This window comes from Capricornis sumatraensis, chromosome 1, assembly GCF_032405125.1.
Source record: "Capricornis sumatraensis isolate serow.1 chromosome 1, serow.2, whole genome shotgun sequence".
Classification (NCBI taxonomy): Eukaryota; Metazoa; Chordata; class Mammalia; order Artiodactyla; family Bovidae; genus Capricornis; species Capricornis sumatraensis.
Genome location: NC_091069.1, coordinates 19,209,804 through 19,228,467, shown reverse-complemented (window position 1 = coordinate 19,228,467; position 18,664 = coordinate 19,209,804). Strand labels below are relative to the sequence as shown.

Below are 18,664 nucleotides of genomic sequence, written 5' to 3'. Positions count from 1 at the left end.
GATGTGAGTCTGAGTGAACTCCGGGAGTTGGTGATGGACAGGGAGGCCTGGCGTGCTGCAATTCATAGGGTCACAAAGAGTTGGACACGACTGAGTGACTGAACTGAACTGAATTGATCTTTCTCAGCAAAAACACAGCTAGATGGAGACAGATCTGCACCCAGGCCTGTCTCAGGTGCTCCAAGGTTTTGCACCTCAACAGCTAGAAGGATAGATTCCCTATTATTTTTAAAGACAGCAGGGTCAACTGTGAGAAAAGCAAGTGTCAGGGGGGGCGAGGGGGAGATGAGTTTGGTCATTTATAGGTTGGGATGCTGGTTAGACAGGTGTCAAGCAGACAGCTGGATATAGGAATTTGAAGCCAGGTGCATAAGTGTAAAGGAGAGACAAAAATGCGGGGGTCTTTATAGTAGAGATATCACTTTTATCTAAATCACAAGGCTGGAAAAGATCACCAAGGTTATGAAGAGAGTACAAGAGGGGTCAGGGAGAGGAACGAAGACAGAGAAGGAGCAGTGAGGTTAAGAGGAAAGCAGGGTGGTGTGGCCTGCAGGGGAGCCATTGACCCTGTCCAGGGCTGCTGATAGACCCTGAGAAGCAGGAACTGAGGCCATCAGGCCGCCTCTGGTGGGGTGTGGATACACAGCCCCAGCACAATGGCTTAGCAAGAACGTACTCACATTACTTTCCCAACAAAGGTCCGTCTGGTCAAAGATATGGTTTTTCCAGTAGTCATGTATGGATGTTAAAGTCGGACCATAAAGCAAGCTGAGCACCAAATAATTGATGCTTTTGAACTGTGGTGTTGGAGAAGACTCTCGAGTCCCTTGGACTGCAAGGAGATTCAATCAGTCCATCCTAAAGGAAATCAGTCATGAATATTCATTGGAAGAAGGACTGATGCTGAAGCTGAAACTCCAATCCTTTGGCCACCTGATACGAAGAACTGACTCATTAGAAAAGACCCTGATGCTGGGAAAGATTGAAGGCAGGAGAAGGGGACGACAGAGGATAAGATGGTTGGATGGCATCACTGACTCAATGGACATGAGTTTGAGTAAGCTCCAGGAGTTGGTGATGGACAGGGAGGCCTGGCGTGCTGCAGTCCATGTGGTTGCAAAGAGTTGGACACGATTGAGCAACTTAACTGAACTGACTCCAGAAGCAGGCGTGAAAGCTATGGCTCCTGGATGTTCTTTGGAAGCCTGGGCTGGGGGTTGGGGGGCGGGAAGCTGCTGCCTCCCATCTCCACTCTTGGCACATGGAGAGCCTGAGGACAAGGGCCACAGTTACCTGGCATCATGGTCCTGGTTCTGCCAAGGCCAGTCCCAACATCAGAGTGGCCAACATGGAAACTGCCTCTTCACATTATTTCTTTCAGAAAGAATCCTCCAAAGAGCCCGAAGGCCAAACAGAATCCCAGAAAACAAAAAGGAGGGGTGGTGGTCAGGCACTGGGTACATTACAGTACAGGACACAGGTCCAGTTTGCAAATCGAGAGTTTTATATGATTCAAAGAAAAGTTACATCACACATATTCATTTAAATAGTATGTCAAAGTCTGTTACATAAAACATAATTCTGAAACATTTAAAATTTTATCATTGAAACTACTTTAAAAGGCTCAAAGTCAAAAAAGAACAAGCAAAACTGCTTGGGCAGTAAAGTGCTCTAGGGGCCGTGCCTCCCGCGTGCTTCTCCGATGCCCTGGCACATGGAGGGACCCCATGCTGAACACGCCCCATGAGGATCTGGTTCTCATGTTGCATTTTTCAGGTGAAGCTATTTTGCAACTTACAATCTTTCCATCAACAACAGAGGGCCCAAAATGTTGTTTACAGAAGGTATTTCAAAGTCTCATCAGGAAATGGAAGTGTAAATCAAAACCCTTTTTCCTTTTTTTTTTTTTTAGCACACCTATTCTTTAGAAACAACACTGTTCAGAGAATGAACTTCATTCAGGGTGACAAGCAACCAAACACTCAAGAGACATTATCCACCAGAACCTTAGTCCAACCAATACTATTTTGGGTTAATTATGAAAAATATCCAAATGTAATGCCATTTACAGCATACACATAGAAATGTTTACGCTGATCTAGGGCATGAGTGGGAGAAAGGACAGGGTGGTGGGGAAACAAGGGCTATGTACATTGAATTCTGGTTCTCTTGTAATTGTAGTATGTCTCACGACCAGTAGGAATGCTTAGCTATAGAAGTGATCAAAGACACGAAGCCTCCTAAACACAGCCAGCACTTACAGACCTGTATGTCAATCAGCGGTTGATACTAAAGAGTAACTTAATGCGTATCAAGTGACATACAGTGAACGACCGGGTGAGGGCCATTAGACTAAAAAAGACCTGAACACAAAGCCTAATTGTACGTATTCAATATTTCACCTTTTACCATCATTTTAATAAAGGCAAATGAAAATAAATAAGCAGCAAAGACAGAATCTGATTACATACAGCATGACAAAAACCATTCCCAGGCTTGAAGGGCAGAGTGACATTACCATGTCCCTTATGTACATTCTCTTGCCTGGGTTCCCAATGCTGCCCAGTGGAAGCAGTCTCAGCAGCTTCCTGGACACCAGGGTGCAGTCTCTACAACGCTGGGACCTGTGCTCATGGCTTCAGTGAGGCCCGTGGTCTTTTCTCTAAGCAGACTGCAAATTACCCCATTCCAAGTACTGCTGTGTTTGATCAAAACAACTCCCTTCCAACAAAGTGAATGAAAAGACAGTTTGGTAGGATTATTGCTGTACCATGTCACTAACATTCCCCATTACTAATACTCAATAAGCAAAGGAATTGGAACATGGCAGCTGGACTGCACACACAGCTACTTCACCTCACATAAGCTTTCCTTAGGTGGAAAGTTCCTCCAACCATTAAGGATATCTGTTTCTCTAAGAAGTGATTCTACCCACAAAACACTTGGGTAAGGCCACAGCAAAGGAAGTCAAACGGACAGAGCAGCTGGGTCTGAGTGCTTATGTCATCTTTTCTTGGTGTCTGAGGTACGGACAGGAGGCTGTGAATTGACCACAGACACTTAGATGCTACAGCAGCTCTCTGCTCACTGCGTTATCTACCGATTATTTTAAGTCTACCGATTATTTTAAGTTCATCTTTGGGGCACAATCTTCACAAGTCACTCCACGGACACAGGTGACTAAGTTCTACTTAAAGAAAATTCTAATTCCTTGGGCCACATAAAGCCTTAAAGGGAACTGTTCTCTGGAATTTCCCTTGAGAGTATTAGGAAGAAGCTGCCTGCAAAGGTTTTCCTCCGCTCCCATTTCTTTAAGAGGCCCCTATTCAACTAGTTCTGACTTTAAAAACTCGTAGATCTAAAAGGCCTGATTGCAGAGTTGCACATTTTTTTTGCCTGAATAATGTGTCAACTTTACCAAAAGCAGGGTTATTATAAAAATGTTAAACATTGAAAAGATTTTAAAATCATCTATATAGAAATCGGTGATCTGAGAACCAACAATGTAAGTATCTTTTTTATAAAAAACAGTATAAAAATTAGTACCCTGTCTCAATCCTACAAAATAGGAATAGGAAGGTTGTAAAAATCCAAATTTTTCAAAATTTATTGCCAAACTGTGTGTCTGAATGCTGGTGATTTAGATTACCAAATTTTCTTCCATTTCCTTAAAAGAACTTCTGAAACTACAAAAGATACTGAACAGGGTCCCAACCAAAAAAAGACAAGTTAACAGAACGTTCATCAGAACCAGCTCCCCTAGCCCTCAAGACGATTTTTTGTTGTTGTTGTTTTTGGAGAGAAAACCATCACTTCCATGATTCCTGAAAAGAAAAAAGGCTTTGGAAAATTCCCGTCCACCACCCCCCCGCAGCCCTTTCAGGAGGAGGCTGGCGCGCACTCCGGCTCCAGTGGGCTCCCAGGGTCCTCCGCAGAGGCCACTCTGTTCAGCCTGCTGACCGCTGCCTGCCAGCCGGGGACCCTCTTGGTGGCCATGTGGCGCCGGGCGTGCTTTGTCAGGTGGTCACTGCGCATGAAACGCCGGTCGCACACTGGGCACACAAATTTCTTCTCCCCGGTGTGAGTTCTGCGGTGGCGAGAGAGTTCATCTGAACGAGCAAATTTCTTGTTGCAGCCGTCCCAGCTGCAGCTGAAAGGCTTCTCTCCTGAGGGGCAAGGAAACAGACAGCAACGTAAATGCCCAGCACCTTAGTGGACACGTTAAATCATGTCGTTTTAAAAATTCTGTGCGTGAAAACCTAAGAGGCAAGCAATATCCCACTATTCCAGTAACAGGTTATTTGCAAGTCAAGAAATCGTTCAAAACGCGTTTCTTCCTGCCACACCTAAGACACAACATGTCAGGGGCCCAGGATGTTGAATTAATCTTATCTTTAGTTTTGAACTTTCTATTTTGTATTGGGGTGCAGCTGATTAACAATGTTGTGACAGCTTCAGGTGAACAGCGAAGGGACTCAGCCATTCATATGCGTGTATCCATTCTCCCCCAAACCGCCCTCCCATCCAGGCTGCCACATAACTCTAGGCAGAGTTCCCTGTGCTGTCCAGTAGGACCTTGGTGGTCATTCACTCTGAACAGAGCAGTGTGTACATGTCAATCCCAAACTCCCTAACCATCCCGTCCCCCTGCCAATCATAAGTTCGTTTTCTAAGTCTGTAAGTCTCTTTCTGTTTCATAAGTAAGTTCATCTGAATCATTTCTTTTCAGAGTCCACATATAAGGGATGCCATACCATGTTTTCAAATTAAAATCTTTGACTGTGAACTTGGGGTAGGAGGAAGATTCTTGAAGAGAATCAATTCCTTTAAAAAAAAAATGTAAAAGAATTCTTTTGCTCTCTGAAACTGCAGATCTTAAAAAAAACCCTCCCAGGACCTTCACGACTTCTCAGAATCATTAACTCCATCTTCATGTCTGTTATTACACTGACGATGAGGTTAATCACAAGACTGGTGAGGATTCAAATAGCTAACCTCTTGTTGTCACAAGCTTCATGCGTCTGTCACTCGCTCCATTCAGAGCGCCTGGCAGCTGTCCCGCCTACACTGGGTCTCCCTCGAGGTACGGAGTGGAGCCAGGGAGCACTTGTCTGCAAAATCCTCCCGGCCCTTTCCTGCCTTCCAAGGCCCTCACCTCGACCAGGCTGTGACCATCATACACTGCTTGTGCAACTTTGTGAACGTATCTGTTAAATGCTGTGGCGTACTGTCAGGACCTTCCTCCTAGAAGGTTTACAACTTGTCTAGTTCACCCATCTGTGTACAGTTTAGCCCCTCCAGCACAGCACTTTGTGTGATAGGTGGTGAATAAATGGTTCTGAGTGAATGAGTACTGAAGAGACATCAACTAAATCTTTGGTATTTTCAAAGCAGATTTAACAGGAAAATTCAGCATTCCAGTGGGTTTTTATGAATCACTCTAAGAAAAAGGGCTCGCACTTATTGGATTTCAAAGACCCCGTGTTGAAAGCATAAGATTACGTTTCCAGGAAAACGCCACTGGTGGCAGCGTACCAGGTGGCCAGATGTTGGAGACAGACAACCCTTTGGTGTGGGATTTATAAAGTGTCCCGTATTTTCAACTTAGCAAAAATGTAGCCTTTGCCCACTCTACCTTATCCTAAGGAAAACATTTTCAGGTTGGTACAGTGAAAAACCATCTTATCTAACGTAAACTTACCCAAGGTTTCTATTTCTTACGAAAACTCCAATTCAGTGTGTACAAAGTAGCACCAGAATTTGATTCTTCAGAACCTTTATGGTTCCTGACACTTAAGAACTTTGGGAAACCTGAAGACAGCTTGCTTGGTCACCTTATTTCATGCCATCCTATCAGTATTTCTACCAAGGGCAGCTGACCGAATGAACACTAAGACATCATCCCACTGCATCCTCAGATGCGGAATCTGTGTTTGGACGTGATCTGAAGCTCACCTCTGTAGTCTCAGTGAGAAGCAGAGCTTGCCAAGTCAAGGAGCCACTTAGAGGTACCTGTTCACCCTAACCCTACAGCACCAATAATCAATCGTGACTTTACTAGAGTCAGGCTCCTAAGACAGACACTGAGTGTATACTCAGTGAGATCAGACAAGTATGCTGCTGCTGCTTCTAAGTTGCTTCAGTCATGTCCGACTCTGTGCGACCCCATAGGCGGCAGCCCACCAGGCTCCACCGTCCCTGGGATTCTCCAGGCAAGAATATTGGGAGTGGGTTGCCATTTTTCTTCTCCAATGCGTGAAAGTGAAAAGTGAAAGTAAAGTCGCTCAGTCGTGTCCGACTCTTTGCGACCCCATGGACCGCGGCCTACCAGGCTCCTCCGTCCATGGGAGTTTCCAGGCAAGAGTACTGGAGTGGGGTGCCATTGCCTTCTCCGTCAGACAAGTATACAAGTAACAAAAACACAAAGGGAGAACATGGTGAAAAGCACAGCAAACCACTAGGGGCAAAGAAAGGAGGAGAGATGAGGAAATACCTTAAGAACTGGCTCTTACAGGGTTTTCAGTAAGTACAGACGGGCAGAGGGTGAACAGGGGCATCGTGGGGCTGCAAAGAGAAGGTGAAGCCAGAGAGGCAAGTTCTTCACGGGCCAAGTTTGGGGCTCATCTCTGAAGCACACAGCCCCTCCACAGAGTGGAGGGTGGTAGAGCTCCTATAAGGCCTGTGTTCCAGATGCAACTTCATTCCGCAAGTGGGAGCTACCACGGTCAGAGTTTTAATGTGCTAATTACAAACTGCTCTACCTCAAATGCATCTCAGAGTAAACTACCATAACCACTCCCTTCAGTTCAGCTTTTCCTCAGCTGTATTCTACAATTCACTGCCGTCCCCCAGGCCACCAGCAGACACCTGGGGTTCTGTGACCAAGGGTGCTTATGAAACACATCTTGACTGCAGAACCCATGACCTGCTACTGTGCTTTCATGTATGAATGTATATGAACCTTTCCAAGCTGAGTTTAGTGAGCAGACTATTTAGCCACTGCCACTGCTGCTGCTAAGTCGCTTCAGTCATGTCTGACTCTGTGCGACCCCATAGACGGCAGCCCACCAGGCTCCCCCATCCTGGGATTCTCCAGGCAAGAACACTGGAGTGGGCTGCCATTTCCTTCTCCAATGCATGAGAGTGAGAAGTGAAAGTGAAGTCACTAGTCGTGTCTGACTCTTAGCGACCTCATGGACTGCAGCCCACCAGGCTCCTCTGTCCATGGCATTTTCCAGGCAAGAGTACTGGAGTGGGGTGCCATTGCCTTCTCCACACCAGCACTATGTAACTATGTAAATGCAAACTCCATGAAAACGTAAAACTAGGTTCCTCAGATACACTGTTCACATTTCAAGTGGGTGTCACTGGTAGCTACCCTCCTAATGGACAGAGAACATTTCCATCACTGCCAAAAATCCTTCTGGACAGAATGGACAGGACTACAGAGAGATCACTAGGTCATTAGTTAGTTTTCTTCTGTGACTTCTGAGTTAAAACTACATATTTCCAAAAATAAAAAACCGAAATTCCTTTAAAAGTTCAAATATTCTAGAATTTTCCACACTTTGGAGAGCTCTTTCCCCACAGTAAGCCTGATAACACTGATAAAGAGTGTTTACTGAATGTGAATGGACATTTTCTAAAATGCAAAGAAAAGCCTCCACTGCAATATGAAGAGAAAGAGGGTGCATGAGCCTCATCCTAAAAGCCTATCAATCACAGGTTCAGAGAACAACACTCTGAACAGAAGATTCTAGAAAAACCACTGACAGATGTACTAATGTTCACCCCAAGACGATGAAGGCTTTTCAAAACCAAAGAAAAATGGTCACCTTCTCCAGTGGGTCCCAGCTTTGCTCCCACCAAGAGAAGGCTGGACGTGTATTTTCTAATCACAGGATCTGACCTCCCCATGCCCTACCTACCCTGCAGTACTCACCTGTGTGAGTGCGAAGATGAGCCTTGAGGTGGGAACTTTTGAAGTAGGTTTTCCGGCAGCCTGGGAAATGGCAAACATAGTTCCTCCTTCGGGAAAAGTCTACCTGAGGGGCACAGCTCTGACTGGATGCAATGAACACTGGAGCAGGGGCAAGGGGCAGGAATCTGGTGTTCCCGACAGGCATGCTGCCGGCTGAGCATGTGGTGGGCTGGGGGAGGGCCCCCTGCGGCAGAAGCAGCATCACGGTTCCCTGAGGCACAGACGTTCCCACGAACACAGGCGGGGGTGCGGGAGCCGCATGGGGCAAGACAGGCTTGACAAGCCCCGCAGACACCTGGGGAGGCGGCTTCAGAACGGCTGGTAACAGGCCACTGGGTCCAGTCACAGGGATCATTTGGCAGAGGATGGGGGGACTAGGAATGGGGACAGAGATCAGAGGAGTGGCTTTCCTTGCCAAGTCGTTTTCATAATTCTTTGGTGAGCAGGTCTGAATTGCAACGGGCCACCCTGCCTGCTGGCCTTTGTTGGTGGGGATCAGGCCACTGGACTTGTGCGAGCAAGGCTGACAGGACACTGAGTTCACGCTGAGTAAACTGTCTGTGAGGTGCATGCCCTGCAAAGTTTCAACATGTCCCAGGAACTGTGCTTCTCCTTCTGTGCAAGTTGGAAGTTGCTGTTCTTGAGTCTGGGCCGTGGGACAGGAGTGATGGGCAGAAGCGGGACTCCCGCCAGCGTGGCCAGTGATACCTGTTACCGTGGCCCTGCAGGGCGGGCTGGCAGCTGGCTCCAGCAGCTCAGGTTTCAGACCAGGCAGGACCCCCTCCGCTGTCCTGCTCAGCACTCTGGCAGCCCCAGCAGAGGCTGGGGGGACCGCCACGACCACGGGGGCTTTGGAAGCAGTTACTTGGGGAGGAACAACTGTCCCAGTCAATGGTTCCAGGAGGTCAGGGCTCTGAGGAGGAGTCATGCACTTAAAAAAAAAAAGTACCATGTGAAAACGTTGTTCTGGTTAAATTTTAAGAAACTTACTTTGAACGTGTTGTCTCCCCAAGGCCTTTACAAAGAAGTATCTAGAAAAGACTGGTCAAGGTCTGCTCACAGCAGCACCCAGTGGATACAAAGGCTGTACCAGCCACTCTACTTCCTAGCTTCCTCCCCTTTTCCTGCCCTCTCAAAGCCATCCATTTGCTCAGTTGTAAGAAAACCAGTGCCATGCTTGGCCTTGCACATCTAATGAAATGGACAATTTAAATATTAGGACTACAAATGAAAGATGAAAATTTATGTTCAAGATGAGTGCTTTACATGATAATTTTAGATTCTCAAAAAACTTCTAAAAATTCTAGTGGAAATCATCACACTTATCCATTAATCACACATGTATCCTGCACCTACTGAATGCAAAGTAAAACCTAACAGAATGATCCCTAGAAGGCCATGCTGCAACCAGGGGTTCTGTCTAAATCAAGCCTTTCTTTGTGTAACAGCCCCCCTGCCCCAACAATTCCCACTTATTTTCAGCCTCCGAGGGGAAAATTCCAATGCCAAGTAACTCTGAGAGCATGAAGCAGGGCACCTCAACCCAGGTGGGTGGGGGCGTGTGTGGTATGGTGTGATGTGTGTGTGGTGTGGTGCAGTGTGGTGTGTCTGTGTGTAGAAAGGCTTGATGGAGAAGTGGTATCTGGGTAGAGGTGGAGGAGAAAAAAGAAGGAACCAGTATAAGCTAAGACCTGTGTGTCTGTCATGTGGACACACATGGAAAGGACAAGTGGACACAGGGGTGACCAGGCATTGGGGGCTGGGCCAGAGGAACTGTGTGGGAAGTGCAGAGCCCAAGGCAGACCGGCACTTCACCCTAGGATCAGAGCTGTCTGGGTAGCCAGGCCCACTACCTAGACAATCCTCTCTACTACCCACAAGTCCCTTCTCATCCCTCTAAGTTGGTTTTCCACACTCCTTTCAATACAAGCCTCTAGCCCAGGACAATCAGATTATAATCTCCAGTTTTGTTGGCAACTGACAGCTCTCAACGTCTCCAAGTTGAGAAGCAAGTTTTCTCCGGGAACTTCATAGCTGTAGCAAGTTAAGAAAACCAAAACCAGTGCTTGACTGCACCCAACTCACCCAAGAAAGCTGGCTGCCACAGAGAGGCCAGGATTTCAATCCAGCTAACAAAGGCCACCTGGCACCAGAGCACAGGCCTTCCCCAGCTGCAGCTGTTGATCCTGACCTTGGACTAGGGTATCTGGGGGAACCAAAGCCCTGCCCTGCAGTTTCCCAGGGAAATCAGTACACTTCACTTTCTCCCATCAATCTGCAGGTTTCAGTCGCTGGACATTTTCACCCCGTGGCTACAAACCATGATCAGCTGAAAGCTATTTTCAAGAGCAAAAGGAAGTTTTCACCCTCTGGACCCACACACAGGGAGGACATGAACTTGCTAGCCAGCATCAGGCAAATCTACCTAGGATCTCTTCAGCACATTTAATGAACGTACTTCAGTCACTGCACAAATTACTCCTCTCCTTCGCTCTTACCAGAGTTGATAGAGAATGGAAGTCCTTTGGTAGCTCAGATGGGGCCGTGTCCACATGCACTGACGTGGTGACATCCCCAGAGTCAGAGACGGGTGTGAGGGGTCTGATCTTCAACAGGTCAGCTTTCTGAGATCTCTGACCCCAGGAGCTCATGCAAACAAGAGCCTCAACAGCTTCCATGTCATTCTGCTCCAAGATGCTGCATGTGGACCTCTCGCTGTCGTGCCGTTTCCTCTCCAGGATTGACTCACATATGTCCATGATGTCAACCTAAAGGCAGAACAATAGGATGGCTACTCAGTTCCTGGAAACACAGGGAGGGGCACCCCAACAGACAGCATGGGGACACGCACAGGAGCCCGCCCAGCACCATGGGCAGCACGTGGATGCACTCTAGCTTTCAGGAAGGATGCCCACAGAGCAGCCGAGGACCACCGAGCTCCAAGATAGCATTCTGCCAACGGGAGGAGGAGCAATGAACTCAGCTGGCCAGTGGCTTCCACAGAAAACCTTGATGCTTAACAAAGGTTATTAAGTTCCTGTTTTCCATCGGTAAAATGAATAATAAGACTTATTTCTAGAGGTATGAGCCTGTCTAGTACCTAACTGTCCCCGGTGGAGAAGAAAAGACACCCATGGCTCAGGTCGGCTGAGATGAGAGCACGGCCCTTCTGAGCCAGTGAAGCCACCAGAGTATCCCCACAGGCCCATGTGTGACAACCTTGGAGGATCCACACCAGGCAGGGCATCCATTACTCAGCAGAGCTTGAGGCAGGAAAGCCCGTGCTGTTCGGTCCGGGTCCCCACAGCCGGGGGCACCATGTCACTTCTGAGGCCACCAGGCCAGCGAGGAGACGGAAGAAAGTTTAAGATCCGCCACCAGCCGGAGGCCTAAGGGCTTTCCAGTGCAGCACCCTTTTTAAGCGAGAGAGGGGTGGGAAGCAATTGGAATGGATCTGTTCCCAAAGAAACTTTACATCTACGAAGATACACACTTCTAGTCAGTTCAGTCGCTCAGTCGTGTCCGACAATTTGCGACCCCATGAACTGCAGCATGCCAGGCCTCCCTGTCCATCACCAACTTCTGGAGCTTGCTCAAACTCATGTCCATCACATTGGTGGTGTCTGCCAACCATCTCATCCTGTCATCCCCTTCTCCTCCCGCCTTCAATCTTTCCCAGCATCAGGGTCTTTTCCAATAAGTCAATTCTTCACATCAGGTGGCCAAAATATTGGAGTTTCTAGTCAGTTTGCCTCAATACTCAACCTGTCCTGCCCACGTTGCCCCCCACCCAACCCCCAGAACCCAGGTAACGCTGCTGCTTTTTACAAAGGCTGCTCTGGCCCCGCTTCTGCCTGAAGCTTCTGCCCGCTGCTCCGGGCCTCCTTGGAAGGAGCTGCGAACTCACAGACGTGGGGTCTGCCGCCTGCTTGGCGAGGAGGAACAGGGCGTTGCGGGGCCCCCGGATCTCTCTCTCGGCTCCTCAGCGGCCCGCGCGGATCGACGACTAGGCCCCAGATGCAGCCAGCGAAATCCACGCGACCCTCAGGCCTGGACCGGAGACACCCCGAGGTAGAGGCGTGGCGCCCCGCCCCACGCGTGCTGCCTTCCCGCCAGCACTTGCCCCGCCCCTGCGTTCCCACAGCTCTCGCCCCGCCTCCACTTTCCCGCCAGCTGTTGCCCCGCCCCCTCGGCCTTCTCACCGCCCGCCGGCCGCGTTCCCAGTCCCCGCCCCTCCGCCGGCGCCCCGCCCCTCCGCAGCCCTCGCCCCGCCCCCTTGGCCTTTTCACCGCCCGAGGGCCGCTTTCCCAGTCCCCGCCCCTTCGATGGCACCCAGCCCACCTCGGCCTTTTCCCCGCCCCCGACGGCGCCCCGCCCACCACAGCCCTTGCCCCGCCCCCACCCTCCCGCCAGCTTTTGCCCCGCCCCTCTGCCTTTTCACCGCCCGAGGGCCGCGTTCCCATAGTCCCCGCCCCTCCGCCGGCGCCCCGCTCCCGCAGTCCTCGCCTCGCATTCCCGCCGGCCGCGCCCCGCCCAACGGCCCCCTCCTCACAGGGCCTGGTGACGTCATTGCTGGAAATAGTCCCGCACCTGGGGGCTGGCAGGGCAGGGCCGCTGCGGCAGCGCCGGACAAAGCTGCGCGTGGAGCGGCACGAGGCACACGCCCCCTTCCCGCCCCTCCCGCCGCGGCCTCGCACGGCCACCGCCCCTCCCGGCGGCCGAACCCACCGGGGTTCCTAACGGTGCGCGCGCGCGGCGGCGGCGAGGCTCCGGGTCCTCCTCCACTCGCCGGGCCCGCACAAGGCATCCCGTCCCCACCTCGCCCCTCACGCCGAGGGGTGGCCACTCACCACGCGCGGCGCGTCGCCCGGGCCCGCGGAGCCCGGCGTGTGCATAGTGCTGGCGGCCTGGAGGCAACAAAGCGCCCGCGAGGCAGGAGCTCGGGGGCTCGGCAGCTGCCGCACGTGCGCGGCGGGCGGCGGCGACCACCCGGAGCACCGGCGGCCGGCGCGCGCCTCCGCCCGCCCGCGCAGCTCTGCCCTGGCGCGGCCCTCGCGGCGCGGGCGGGGCGGGCCCGGGGCAGGGGCTGGAGCGGCGCGGGGGCGGAGCGCGGAGGCGAACCAAAACACGCCCCGCCCCCTCTGGGGCGGGGCCGCTCGGCGACAGCCAGTCCTCGCCCGGCGCGTTCGCCGCCGGCCAATCGGCGCCGCGCCGGGCCGCGTGATCAGAGCCTGGCCGCGGCGTGATCGGGCAGGGCGGGACGCGGCACGTGTTTTGGTCGCGGCGACGGGGCGGGGCCTGAGGCCCTGGAAAGTAGGGGAAAGGTCCCGGCGGCGGCGGCGGCGGCGGCGGCGGCGCTGCGATGCGATGTGACTGCCTCGGCTGCGGCGGCTGGCCGCACGGCCAGGCTCCGGGAACCGACCGCGCAGCTGGGGCCGGGGGAGTTCCTGAGCCTAAGGAGCTGGCTGGGGTGAAGGACTGCGCTTAAAGGCGATGGGGCGGGGCACTGTCCGTAGCCTGCCAGAGGGCAGGTCCCCACTGAGTGAATCCGCACAGTGGAGGCGGCTCACCTAGAGGCCTCTATCCAGATTTTGCTTTCTTGAACCCCAGGTTACGTTTCCTGCATCTGCTCTTTGCAGCAGATATCCAGAGCCCAAGATTCTAAACCTGTGTCTGCTGGACGCGCCCCCCGTCCCCAGGCAGCTCCGGTCTGCAGCTTCCGCTTAGTTCAGGGGGAGTGGGGAATTGAGGGCAAGACGGATGCCCACCCAAAAAAGTCACCTGGTGAAACCCATTCTCCCCAGACCAGGTGTGAGCATCACTCCCCTCTGGGACGTCTTCAGGCCTGAATGAGAGAAATGCCAAGGACCCCCAGAACCGCCCTCTCCCCCACTCCGCCGCCCCCTTCGCCTCCCCCATCTCCCACCAGCATTTCGGTTTCCTGTGTCTCTCTGGGTGTTGTTTATCCATTCGGCAGCTCAAAGTTCCTAAAGAGCAGGCAGAGTTTATTTGTACCCCGCCCCCCCCCCCCCCCCCGCAGCCTGCAGTGAGGCATGAGATCACCCTTCATCCACTTACGTGACCCATGCTTGCTGAGCTCGGATATGGGTTGACACAGTTCACGGTCCAGAGGCCACGGTCAGGAAACCTCGGCCCTAAAAGCTGAGAGCAGGTGAAAGGAAAGGAAACCTGCCCTGTGGGGACTGGCTCCTAGCAAGAGAATCCCTGAGCATAAGGAACAGGCCACCAGAGCACCAGGCCCTCCCCCTTGTACGGATAAGCAAGCAGATGGGGTCCAGGGCTCTGGCCAGCTTGTTCCTCGACAGGCCTTCTCTGTTGGGCTGTGGGATGATAAGCTGGCCTCCGGCTTCTGTCCATTTCGTCTTCTTCAGATCATTCCCAGTACCTTTCATGGCCTGTAACCTTTCTGTTTCTTTAGTAATTTGTTAACTGTCTCTCAACCAGAAGGAACCCTCCCCCCAAGTAGTTAGGGACCTTGTCTGATTCACTGTGAACCTCCGGTGCCTGGTTCCCTGCAAACACACAGTAACCATTGGTTGAATGAGTGAATGAAGGTCAACACCATCCCCCCGCAGGCCACCCCCCTTGGACATCCTGCGGACACCTCTAATTCAATGCCCTTGAAACCGAGTTTCCATTCTACCCCAGTCTGGATTTCTCACCTCTGGAAGGAAACCCACCAGGTACCTCATCCCTTCATCCAGAAATCTGAGTCACCTTTGACCCTTCCCTTGCCTACACTTGCTTCCTACTGCCAGTTACTTTGTGTTCTTCTTCCTAAATATTCCTCAAACTCTTAACTTCTCTCCATTGCCTACTCCTGCTGTGGTTCAAGCCACCATGTTTTCTCCTTTTCTCACATGAATTATTCCACTGCTTCCGAATGGGTCTCTCTGCCCCTAGCTTCATTGCTGCAGTCTGCCTCTCATCTCACTGCCAGAATGATCTTCCAGAAGTAGAGATGTTATGAAACCCTCAGTTTGGAATCCAAAGAGCTATGGGACTGAGGCTTACTCCTTAGGTGGGACTCCATGAGTCTGGGTAACCAGGCCCCTGCCAGAGCTTCCTGCACCATTCAAACCGGTTCCCCAAATCCTTTTCCCTCCTGACCCATAGCCCCAGTACAGAGCCTCATGTCCCCCACACCACATGAACTCACTCTCTTCTGCTTTGTAAGTGGCATTCCCTCTGTGTGGAACACCCCTTCCCTTCTCCTCTTTTACTCTCTAAGACTGCAGTGTGACTCCTCAGTAAAGCCCTTCTTGACCCCTGAATGGCAAGTCAACTCAGCCAGGTGCTAAGTGCAGGATTTTGGAGTCACACCTGGATGCAAATGCAAGCTCTGCCACTGTGGCCAGGCCGTGTGGCCGGCTGTGTTGTTGGAGGAGGCTGCGGCAGCCCTCCAGAAATCTAGAGTAGCAGCTCCTCTCACCAGCAGCTTAGTTTCTGCTCCCTGGACAGCAGGCTGGCTCAGGGCTCCGCAGGCAGGCATAGGCATTGTCTTTCCTATATGTGTCCATGTGACAGACAGACAGGTATTATGCTCGTCCCTCCTCCCTTCTCCACTACCTCTACCAAGATACTGCTTTTCCATGAAGCCTTTGTATACACAACCACACACATGCGCGCGCATGTGTGTGCACGCGCGCACACACATACACACACACACACACACACACACACCCCCAAGCTGAGGTTGCTGCCAGATCCCACATTCTGGTCCTTCTTACATTCAGTGGGATATTGACATGCTTATAAACTGAAGACAGGCACAAGTCAATTCACTCTGAGCCATCACCAAAGCCCTCATCGGCACCAAGCCTCACACTGTCTAGGGCAGAGCACAGTCCAGCAGGCAGACTGGGCCTCCTGTATAGAGCAGAGTATGTTGCCACCAGCTAGACTCCCACCACTTCTCGTGTGTCCTCCAAGAGTCTGTGTATATACAGAAATGCTTTTACACAGAAGATAATGATCTATGCACCTACTGAATCTTGCTTGCTGATTTCACAATGCGTCTCAGAGGCTGTTGTATGTCTGTACACAAAGATCACCCTTGTGCTTTATCATGGTTAAATAACTATTCTGTTATACAGCCGTGTTGTACTTAATTTAACCACTCCTGCTTAAATCACCAGGGAGTTTAGGCTATTTCCAGTTTTCTGGGACATCATCCATGCACTGTCTGTCCACATGCAAGAATAACTTCATAGAATTGGAACTGCTAAACATGCCCTTGGATTTCTTTTTTTAAATAATAATTATTTGGCTGCACTGGGTCTTAGTTGCAGCACATGGGATCTTTAGTTGAGGCATGCAAACTCTTAGCTGCAGCTTGTGGGAGCTAGGTCCCTGATCAAGAATTAGACCCGGGCCCCCTGCACTGGGAGCACTGACCCAGCCAGTGGACCATCAGAAAAGTCCCTTGCATTTCTTTTCCTTTTCCCTTTTCTTCCCCTTTTGATAAATTTTGTCAAAGTATAGCTTAGATATCAGAAAGTGCAAAAACTTGGATGTACAAGGCAAACACACATGTGTCACGGCATGAAGATCAAGACACAGAGTGTTAGTAGAATCGTAGATGCCCACTCCGTGAGTCCACCCAGGATAATGCCTGTCATGACTTCTAACACCATCGGATGCCTTTATGTGTATTGAAACTTGTATCAAGTGAATCATAACAGTTTATTCTCTTTGAGGTCTGGCATGGAGTTATGTGTAGTTCAGATCATTTATTCTTCTTGCTGTAAAATACAGCATCATCTATCCACCTGTTCTTCTGTCCATGGGCATCAGGATTGTTTCCAGTCTGGGGCTGTTATGACTAAAGCGGCTTTGAAAATTCTGATACATCAGTTCAGTTGCTCAGTCATGTCTGATTCTTTGTGACCCCATGAACCACAGCACACCAGGCCTCCCTGTCCATCACCAACTCCCGGAGTTTACCCAAACTCATGTCCATTGAGTCGGTGATGCCATCTCACCATCTCATCCTCTGTCATCCCCTTCTCCTCCTGCCTTCAATCTTTCCCAACATCAGGGTCTTTTCAAATGAGTCAGCTCTTTGCATCAGGTGGCCAAAATGTTGGAGTTTCAGCTTCAACATCAGTCTTTCCAATGAACACCCAGGACTGACCTCCTTTAGGATGGACTGGTTGTATCTCATTGCAGTCCAAGGGACTCAAGAGTCTTCTCCAACACCACAGTTCAAAAGCATCAATTCTTTGGCACTCAGTTTTCCTTATAGTCCAACTCTCACATCCGTATATGACTACTGAAAAAACCATAGCCTTAACTAGATGGACCTTTGTTGACAAAGTAATGTCTGCTTTTTAATATGCTCTCTAGGTTGGTCATAACTTTCCTTCCAAGGAGTAAGCATCTTAATTTCATGGCTGCAATCACCATCTGAAGTGATTTTCGAGCCCCCCAAAATAAAGTCAGCCACTGTTTCCACTGTTTCTCCATCTATTTGCCATGAAGTGATGGGCTGGATGCCATGTTCTTAGTTTTCTGAGTATTGAGCTTTAAGCCAACTTTTTCACTCTCCTCTTTCACTTTTCATCAAGAGGCTTTTTAATTCTTCTTCACTTTCTGCCATCAGGGTGGTGTCATCTGCATATCTGAGGTTATTGATATTTCTCCCAGCAATCTTGATTCCAGCTTGTGCTTCTTCCAGCCCAGCGTTTCTCATGATGTACTCTGCATATAAGTTAAATAAGCAGGGTGACTATATACAGCCTTGATGTACTCCTTTTCCTATTTGGAACCAGTCTGTTGTTCCATGTCCAGTTCTAGCTGTTGCTTCCTGACCTGCATATAGGTTTCTCAAGAGGCAGGTCAGGTGATCTGGTATTCCCATCTCTTTCAGAATTTTCCACAGTTTATTGTGATCCACACAGTCAAAGGCTTTGGTATAGTCATTAAAGCAGAAATAGATGTTGTTCTGGAACTCTCTTGCTTTGCTGATGATCCAGTGAATGTTGGCAATTTGATGTCTGGTTCCTCTGCCTTTTCTAAAACCAGCTTGAACATCAGGAAGTTCACGGTTGTATTGCTGAAGCCTGGCTTGGAGAACTTTGAGCATTACTTTACTAGCGTGGGTAGGTGCATTTTTAATTGAGGGAAATTGTCAAATTGCCCTAGCAAACATGTTTTTATATCCACTGACCATGTCAAATATAAGCTGCGAAGACATTCCCCTTTGTCTTCACTAATAATGGGCCTTCTCAAATATTCTGACTTCTACCAAGCTAGGTCGAAAAAATGAGAACTCGTAACAGTTGATTGCATTTCTTTGGTGGAGTTTTCTTGAGGGTTTTTCATGTACTTAAAAGCCATCATGGACTTCCCTGGTGGCACAGTGGATAAGAAAACGCCGGCCAGTGAAGAGGTTTCATCCCTGGTCCGGGAAGATCCCACACACCGGAAAGCAACAGCCCATGGGTCACAACTGCTGAGCCCCATTCTCAAGGGCCCGTAGCCACAACTGGTGAGCCCCTGAGCTGCAAGTGCTGAAGCCTGCGCACCTTTGAGTGTGTGCTCCACAATAAGAGAAGCCACCACAACGAGAAGCGTGCGCACCGCAACGAAGAGTAGCCCTCACTAGCCACACCTAGAGACAAGCCCACACGCGGCAAAGAAGACCCAGCACAACCAAAA

General features: G+C 50.4%; 1 protein-coding gene across 1 annotated transcript; it reads right to left on the bottom strand.

Moving 5' to 3' along the window:
• Positions 1-1,637: 1,637 nt before the first annotated feature.
• KLF11 (KLF transcription factor 11) lies at positions 1,638-12,876 on the bottom strand. Its single transcript, XM_068975302.1, has 4 exons — positions 12,835-12,876; positions 10,480-10,749; positions 7,943-8,912; positions 1,638-4,166 (listed from the first exon to the last, which is right to left on the bottom strand). The coding sequence occupies exons 1-4, from the start codon at positions 12,874-12,876 to the stop codon at positions 3,880-3,882; spliced, it is 1,569 nt and encodes a 522-aa protein (XP_068831403.1). The 3' UTR covers positions 1,638-3,879.
• Between the last annotated feature and the right edge of the window lie 5,788 nt (positions 12,877-18,664).